General features: G+C 35.0%; 1 protein-coding gene across 1 annotated transcript; it reads right to left on the reverse strand.

The window, feature by feature from the left end:
- Window positions 1-128: 128 nt before the first annotated feature.
- LOC105126847 (ent-copalyl diphosphate synthase, chloroplastic-like) lies at window positions 129-8,152 on the reverse strand. The gene is made up of 14 exons (XM_011027860.1): window positions 8,053-8,152; window positions 7,835-7,929; window positions 7,414-7,717; window positions 7,115-7,298; window positions 6,729-6,943; window positions 6,516-6,636; window positions 6,315-6,427; window positions 5,993-6,219; window positions 5,356-5,471; window positions 2,555-2,653; window positions 2,217-2,459; window positions 1,383-1,506; window positions 1,043-1,240; window positions 129-451 (listed from the first exon to the last, which is right to left on the reverse strand). Exons 1-14 carry the CDS (start codon window positions 8,150-8,152, stop codon window positions 209-211), a joined length of 2,382 nt encoding a protein of 793 aa, XP_011026162.1. The 3' UTR covers window positions 129-208.
- Between the last annotated feature and the right edge of the window lie 994 nt (window positions 8,153-9,146).

The raw sequence follows: 9,146 nt of genomic DNA on the forward strand, positions 1-9,146 counted from the left end.
CGCTGGTCACTTCTGATGCTCAGCATGTAGCCCGAGATTAAAAAAAAAAAAAAAACATGTTTACTGACACCAAAGATAAATATCTTGGATTACGTGTAGCATACCATATACCTATCTTTACTGTGAAATTGAATGATTTTATTCATTTGTGGTTTTCGTTTACAAGAAAGCACTGATGAAATGGCTATAATACAAATACATATAAAGGCTAAGCCACTGTCTCAAAAAGCACTTTAGCTATATGGTAGTTGATAGTCCCAGGATCACAGAATGCGGTATAGTAAAAACTCTTGGCTACTTGAAGGAATGTTTGCTTGATTTTAGCATCTATTCCATCCGAGGTCTTTTGGATCACTAACTGCATAAGTTCTTGCATGTCAGATTCTATTTGTGGGGTTGTGATTCTGTCAGTGCTACCGGTAATAGTGCTGTAGCTTCCGTTGTCATGCACCTAAAAAATCGTAGAAGAAAAACAATCGCTGAATGATTATTTTAAGAAGAAATATAAAATTCATCGAACAAGAAAGAGGATGGTATATATAATTGTATAAAAAAGTTGTGGAGCTTATTTGCGTCCAGTTGATATTTTCGGAGATGCAGACCCCGCCCCCACAGCACTCTTTTTGTGAGAAACCGCACCCAAGTTATATCAGTTTAAGCATTCTAACTGCTCTTTGATAACCTTGTCAGAATCCGTTGAGAGAAGCGTTTGTCATCTCATGTAGGAAGAGATCATTCAGTTAATATCACTTCAGCAGTCGATCCCCATTTCTCTTCTTTAACTGTTTATTGTAAACTATCCTTGTACGGTGTACATGGCAGTAGCAGGGTTTGCAAGGGACGATTGAATGACCAATACGAGTCCCTAAGTGACATTGTGCGTCTTAAATGGACCATAACAGAATCCCTTAAGGAAAACGACACTGGCATAACATAATGCATAAACATTTATTTAAGATGCCAAAGAGAAGTATGTATGCAGCCAAATTAAAATGCTTTTAAGAAATTCGTAAGGGTGCTCTAGCTAGTCTCTTTCACTAACCTTGTTCTTCTGGTAATGACCAAGTTGATAGCATATTCTGTTTGCCAGGTCGGCGAGCTGTTCATATTGAGGATGATAGACCAAGAGCTCCTCAGAGACCTTATAGCCAGCAGTAAGGTTTATTGTCTGCACCAGTAGTTCTGCTTCCCCTCGGCGTCTATCTCCTTCCAATTCCCAGCTCAAGAGCCACCTTTCCCACTACATATATTTGTTAGGGAAAAGAAAACACAGTTGAATTAGAACATTGGAACTTGTACTAGTCTATATTTAGGCATACTGGAATAGAGTAACATATTTTTAATGTTCATTTTGCTCATATTATATTCAGTTAGCAACTCACAGCATGACGCAAACTGTGGCTAATGTCTCGACCATGAACCTCCAATGCGCCAAAAGAGAGCTGATTTAGGGTTCCGAGCACCATCTTAACGAGTTCCTTCCTTGTCTTCTTTGTACCCGACCTCCTGCGACACACAAGAATCACACATAAACAATCAATTTCCTTTCCTTGAACCTTAAGCAAATTGTTATTATTTTATCAAAAGAAAGGCACATTGACATTATATTCAAAACTAGCAAGTGCTCATGTGTTTGCTAGCCGGTTTAGAGACAAGCAGGAGAGGGGAAAAAATACCTCCTGTATATCACGTAACCCAATTAAGGTTTAACAGCAATCAATTTGCCTGTACACCTAAGAGTCATAAACTGATTAATGCAGGTTGCATACAAAAATGATGCTAGATTATACATATTAGATCTCCACCAAAATCAAGATAATTTTGTGCAAATAAAAGTTACAATGCATAATATAGTTTAATAATTTAGTAAATACATAAGAAAATGAGAATAAAAATGATATTATTTAATCTGTTAGAAGAAAGGCATATGGTACAGTAAGTTGATGAGATAGACAAGAGTGGACGGCCTCTTGTTTTTCTCGTCAATGTTGTGACAAAAGTTAAAGCACTTTGAAATTCTCCTCGGTGCTATTATTATATGTAATTTGTTTTCTTCATCTTTGTTGGCTTCCTAAAAGTCAACAAGAGGTTAACTTGCTAAATCGATCGGCTGCCCATCTTCGTCTGCTGATAATGCAATGTAATTAACCTTAACTGATGATAATTAAGCTTAAGACAGTGAAGAATGTTAATTATTTATGGATCAGTGAATTTACCTTCCATTAATGCTAATACCAGTGCTGAATTCATGTACGAAAGTTCGCCTCTGAGCACCAGAACTGTCATTATCCTCGTGGAAATAAGAGTGGATCATCTCGAGCAAGATCGTAGTCTTAGCCCATGCAACTCGCTCAATGGACCTTTCCGGCTCAAATACACTGGCTGCTGCCAAAAAATAAGAGTAGAGAAGGGTTTTTCTGCTTATCCCAAAATCTGTTAGATTGCATTCTTCATACCACCTGCAAATCAATATTTTATAGAATATATGCTAATCAACTCTTTAAGGGGTTGGTTGCATTATAATTGAAGATTTGGTGCTGTCATGGACACTTACTTTTGAAAATTGGCCCATTCAATGCGATGTAATGCTTGGCAGTTGTTGTAGTCTAATCTTGCCAGCTGGAGATACTCATTGTTGTTTACATATGGCATTCTGCATTGAAAAGAGCCTAATAATTGGACAATGGCAATTATCTTGTAATTACCAACAATTATATATTCTAATTTTATAGTTAAAATAAAGAGCATGCCAAATCCAAGTGAATATTTCAAAGCTATTTATAATGCGTCTTGGAATATTTCAAAGCTATTTATTATCTTTATACTTTTTTATTTTTTCTCAAATAGTTGCAAAATCAACTTTTCAAAATGGGCTATGATTTTATATTTTACTAAAGATTTTAACTAAATATGTCAAATTATAACTGAATTTTATTAGTCAATTAAATTGTGATTGCCGATTTATTATTAAAACATCTTCTTCATATAAAAATGAATATCTTTATTTTTTTTCAAAATCACTAGAGAAAGAATATATAGTCGAGCCTGCGATAACGAGTAATTTTAAGTAGTCATATGCGGATCTCCCCTAACTATTTAAAGATTTGCACTAGACAGATTACATGGATGATTTAAAACTAGTGAGACAAATCTAGGTCTAATAAGAGGTTTGGTCACGCTAGATTAAAATAAAGGGTTAAAAGGGCTATAACTTTTGATATGATCATTTGATTGTGCTCAAATTCTTACAGAAGAATATAAATGTTGTTTTTTTTATAGTATCCAATGCGTCGCTACGGTAACTGTACGATCTTTAGATATCACAAATCTCACCCTGAGGCTATAGTTCTGGTAGGTTTTGTGATTTTCCTTATTATTTTTAGATTTCATGCTATTTTCAGATTTTATACTTCTTTCCTTTGTAATTTTGCATTGTTTTTTTCGCTTTCTAACCCATTTAAGGCTTTGTAAACCTTTTAAAAAAAAGACTTGATTATCATTATTTTCAGAAAAATAAAGCTTGTGATTTGGGGCTCACATCTACAACCCCTTTTGCCTATACAATTATTATGTGTTCTTTGATAATAAGTCCCTGACTAGTACTAATAATCTAAAGCAGATTCAGATGAGAACACCCCTTGAGCGAGAAGAGAACATATTTGAGGATTTTGGATTTTATATCAAAATTCCAAAGTTTTCAGGGACTTTACAGGCAGAAGATTTCATAGACTAATAATTGAATGGGATTGAACATAGTTTTTAATACAGGATGTGTCTTAGTAGATGTGAATGGAGTTGGTTGCGATTAGTTTAATGGGCAAGACATTTGCTTGGTGGGAGCAGTTGAAGAAGATAAGAGAGAGACAAAGAAAAGCTAGAATCGATGATTAATACAAGATGAAGAAGAAGACAAGAAAACACTTTTTTCCTTTTGGCTATAAGAGGCTCCACACGCTGAAACATGAAGATAAATATGTCAATGACTATACTTATGAATTTTACGAACTAGTTTCAAGGAATGATATGGAAGAAATAGATGAGTAACTGGTGGCATGATACTTTAATGGCTTGTGACAATCAATTCAAGATGTTTTGTATCTTCAGTCTTTGTAAATAGTGTCAAAGGTGTACTCGAGGGCTTTAATAATAGAAAAGTAGTAGGAGTTAAATCTTGTTCCTCGTATCGAACAATTAAACATCCAAGCTACTAATATGATAGATTACTTGCATAACATTTATGAGTAGATCGAGCAGACAATCAGTGATAATAATGCCAAGTATAAGGCTCTGACTGATACTTGTCATAAAAGAGTGGTGTTTGAGGTTGGAGATTTGGTATGGGTAATCCTTACATGTGACAGGTTTTTATTGGGTGAGTGTAACAAGTTGAAAGAAATAGAGATGAATCCTTACGAGGTATTGCAAAAGATAAATAATAATGCTTATAGGATTTGTCTTCCACATCACATGAAGAATTATGATGTATTCAATGTCTAATACTTAACTTCTTATTTAGAGGAGGAATGGATAATGAATGATTCTGGACAATCATGTGTGGGTTTGCCCCAATTAACTAGATAAAGATTTGCACCAGATAGATTATATGGATAACCTAGAACTAGTGGGATAGATCTAAACTCAAGATGAGGTTTGGTCGTGCTAGACTAAAATAGGTCAAAAAGCTATAAATTTTGATCCGACCGTTGAATCGCACTCAAATTCTGATAGGAGAATATAAAGGTTGTTTTCTCTATAATATCCAATGCATCGCTACGAAGACCATATGATCTTTAAATATCACAAATCTCACTCTAAGGCTCTTACTTTGATAATTTTTGTGATTTTATTTGTTACTTTCAAATATTGTACTTCTTTCTTTTATAATCTTCAATTCTTTTAGTTAAGATAGGATTTCTAGTCTATATAAAATTTTGTAAAGCTCCTAAGAAAATAAAATTGATTATCATTGTTTTCAGAAAAATAAAATTTGTGAATTTAAGACTCATATCTCTACTTTCTTTTGCCCATACAATTATTATATGTACTTAATTTAATTGAAAAAAAAAAAACGTATTTGCCAGTATCAAGAGGAAGAGCTACTTATGAATTAACTTTAATTGGAAGATTCAACACGGTCACGTTGATTGCTGGTGGCTACTACTATATATGTATATGTTCTTTTGTCTTCGATCCAAAACGTATATTATTGTAACAAAAAAAGAAGAAGCATATACTACACTACTTATAAATAAAGTAGACATTGTGAGTGTCTGAGTGCTGCCCAGTAATTGAGTGTCCAGGCTAAATAAAAGAGATTAAAAAATAGGAACATGAGCAACAACTTGAGTGTGTAACCTGTAAAGGGTCTTCCCAATCCATACGTCATCTTCACCACCATACTGTTCTATGTAGAATCTCGACTCCACGCGAGGCAAGCTCGCATGCCATGGAATTTCCAATGCAAATCCCACCTATATATTATCAATAAATTTAAAGTCTATAAAATTAATTGCAGTGTAGAACGAAGGGAACACTTGAAATTGCCACGTGAGCAGCACAGTGGTTAAATCCACCCTTATCCTTAGACATGGGTTGTGAGTTTGCTAAAAGTAAACTTGGATATTGATCGACTCGGATTTATTTTAAAACTATATTATTTAATTTTTTTTAGAAAATAAACAAATTATTTGAGATAAAAAAAATTTAAAGTAAACTAATAATATTATATATATAAAAATAAAATTTTTTAAAAATAAAATTAACTCATTCAAATTTAATTGGATTTAAATAGATTAACTTGATTTTTTTAATCAACTTTTAAAATAATTAATTTAAAAAGAAACCCAAGAAAGCCAGAGCACCATGGGTTTAATAACAATGGTGAGCATGGTGCTCTTAAGCATAAAATAAATTAGTACTCTATACAATTTTCACTTGCTTGTGCTGCAAGATTGATAAAATTGTACAGCAAATATCAAGTTTTAGACGATACCTCGCCAGGTAAGTCCTTCGTTATAAGCCATTTATCTAGAAGTTCATTAGCAGCTTGTTTTTCTCTTAGGAATTTGAATGAGAATTCCTTGGCCTTCTCAAGGATCTTCTCTCCCGGAAACAGCAGCTGAGAAGCTCTATACAGGTTGAACATTCCTGTTACTGCCGCTGTTGACTGCCCCGCAAAGCAGAAAAATTCACCGCCTTTCTCAAAATGCTTGAACACGTCTATCAAATATAAAAGAAAACGCCAGGATTATATATAACAGTAATTGGAAATGTTTCTTTACTGTTTTTTTTTTTTTGGTCGTAAATAGATTTACCAGCAGATACATGGTGCCCATTTAACCTTAGTACCCTGAATCCCATGGCTGTGTCATCAATATCATGGACCTCGGAGTTTCTTGCCCAGCAAATGCCATCTTCAGTCCAATATCTGAAGTGACTTTAAATACCATTTTAGAATACTAAATGGTTTTCTTACACATTTCGTGCATTCCTCTAAATAGAAAAAAGAAATATACCTATGAATATAACTGACACATTCGTCGATCTGGGATTCGAAATATCTTGATATTCCCAAGCGCTGCAAACGATCCACGGCCCATATGTGCTCAAATAAGTCAACCGGGTAGACATTGGGGACTGAAAAAAATGGTTAAACAGATAGAATTAACAATGTGATCCCCAAAGTAAATGATTTCTAGTCAAGAACGGGAATAATTAAAGCACTTTACCTCCCCCTTCAAATCTTTGGACCGCCTTATTTAAATATTCCATGCAGTTTGTATCTTTAGTTTGACTGAGTGCGAAGGCAGTGGAGGATGGGGAGAACAAGAATGACCCATCTTGGCTCTGTAATTTTAGAAGCCTTTTCCATTCCAGGCCTGGCATTCCTTCTAAGCTGTGGAGTAGTGTTGTGGGCACATTGTGCATTATGTCCTTGGGTATCCTATCCACACACACACACACAATAATTGCATTACATTCATGTAATGATAACCAGGTTCCTGTGTACTTTGCGAAATAGTAAAAAGATGTGACCGCTTTAGTTCAATTATCATATAATATACAGGAAAGCTAGGAAACACAATTATGACTGAAGTTTGTGTAATGAAACAACCTTGTCAGCTTTAAATTTCTCCTGGCATAAATTTCTTGCAGGACAGGAGAATCATAAGGAACTTCGATGTCTAATTTTTTAGCTATCTCGAGAAGTGAAGGGAAAGCAACTTCAAATCCAATAGGCATGTGCTCAGCGTTTTCATCTTCAAGCTTGCATAAGTTGTCTCTAAAGAATAACATACCTGATATAATGATGAAGCGGGTGCCATGTTAGCTTATCATGAATACACTCGGGTGGAGAAAATCGATCCTGCATGCTACCCTGGAACACAGCGATTTCTGGACTGGGCTACTAACCTTTTTCACATTTTTCTTGATGTAAATTCCATGATTTCAATGCGACAACACATGCTAGCGTATTAATCAACCTATCATGCGCCAAAAATATTTCAGCATCACCCCATGAACCATCTGGAAGCTGATTGTTTGCAATCCACTGAAGGCTAGATGGGAATTGAGGAAGACCACTCCCGTTAATGTCTTCCACAAGAGCAACCCATGCGGTGTCATAAGCTGAGATGCTTATCTCTCCATCGTCCATCATTTCCAGCATTGCTTTAATAGTTTTGACATGCTCGTCTATTTCCTTAGCTACAGAAACCTTTTTTTTTTTCAACAAGAAGAACAAATGAAAAGAATCTCATATTGAGTTTTTATTTTTTTAGTGCATGAAATAGTATTATAACAAAAAAAAAAAAAGCTGCTACTTTCATATCACCTTAGCAGCATCTTCTTCTGTGTCATCCTCCACAACATCGTGAGGCCATTTTATCAATGGCAGACCATTTTGTTGATGAAACAAGTCTGCATATCCTGTACAGCAATTACATATCTCCAATAACTTAAATGATTTAACATTTGAATTTCACTAACTTTTGGAATAATCTTATATATTAAATGCTATTAAATAATAATTTATTAGAGTTTGTAGCGTACCTTGAGTGCGAGATTTGGATATAGCACTGCATCTTGAGTGAGCATGAAAGTGCTTGCCTCTAGCCCCATACAGCCAAACACCTATTGAAAAGGACGCCATAGTGGTTACCTCAAATAACTACCTCCCTTAGTCGTAATAATTAGTAGTTTGTTACTTATTTGTAAATTAAATATTATTATCGATGTACTAGATTTTAGTGGAATTCTTTAGGAAAAGAAAATACAATAGCACTTTTGGGTAGGAATATACGATGTTGCCACTAAGTATAAGAAATTCAGATTGATTCTTTTACACACACACACACACACACACACACACGAATGGATGCAGAAAAAGAAAGATATTTAAAAGGGTAACCAGTACTGATATATATGACAGGCATTTTTTACAGCGAGCCGGGGGCAATTAATATTTGCATTTTGGCGTTTATAAACCCAAAAACCATCCAAGATGATCAGAAAGAAAAGAAGTGTATATATTGCTGGTGTGGTTCTCGCGATTAAATCAAAGAAAAACATGAAATATGATCAATCCCTCAAAAAAGTAAGACAATCTTGAAATGGTAAAGGTAATGCTAATGATCGCTTTCCTTGATTAACAGCAAGGTTCTAGACAAACTTCACGAGGGATCATCATTAACCCCACAAAATTACACGCATGGAGTTTAAGCAGAAAAAAGAAATAACAAAACACCAAAAGTACAAAGTTGGCGTGTTGCCGGTGTGGTTTCGTTGAGACTCAGAAGGAATAAGAAGAGGTGACCGATTAGGGAATTAATTAGGCAAACTACTCACCTGAAGCGAAAGATAGAGGAGGAAGGGGATGGATAATATTGTTAGAGGAGGAAAAGGAAGATCTTGGTGTGCTTGGTACTACCGTAGAGAAGAGATGGATAGAGGAGTAATATTGAGAGGACATGATGTTTATTTTTTGTTTTGCTGCGAGGAGCAAGGTAGCCCAAAACCACGCCCAGGTATTTAAATATGGAGAGTGGGGAATGAAGATGACAGAATCGATTTCCCAAGAGATTCCCGCTTAGAGGTGCATGGATCGTTTCCAAAATACAAAACTTTAGAATTGAGGGCACTCCCGT

This window comes from Populus euphratica, unplaced genomic scaffold, assembly GCF_000495115.2.
Source record: "Populus euphratica unplaced genomic scaffold, PopEup_1.0 scaffold30.1, whole genome shotgun sequence".
NCBI classification, from domain to species: Eukaryota; Viridiplantae; Streptophyta; class Magnoliopsida; order Malpighiales; family Salicaceae; genus Populus; species Populus euphratica.

Bases quoted from the DNA above. Each gene is read 5' to 3' on its own strand.
- LOC105126847 (XM_011027860.1), bottom strand. From the start codon at position 8,152: ATGGCGTCCTTTTCAATAGGTGTTTGGCTGTATGGGGCTAGAGGCAAG. The intron at 7,299-7,413 runs GTTAGTAGCCCA...TCATTATATCAG, and splicing joins TCAAGAAAAATGTGAAAAAG to GTATGTTATTCTTTAGAGAC. The intron at 452-1,042 runs GTTAGTGAAAGA...ACGATTTTTTAG, and splicing joins GTCATTACCAGAAGAACAAG to GTGCATGACAACGGAAGCTA.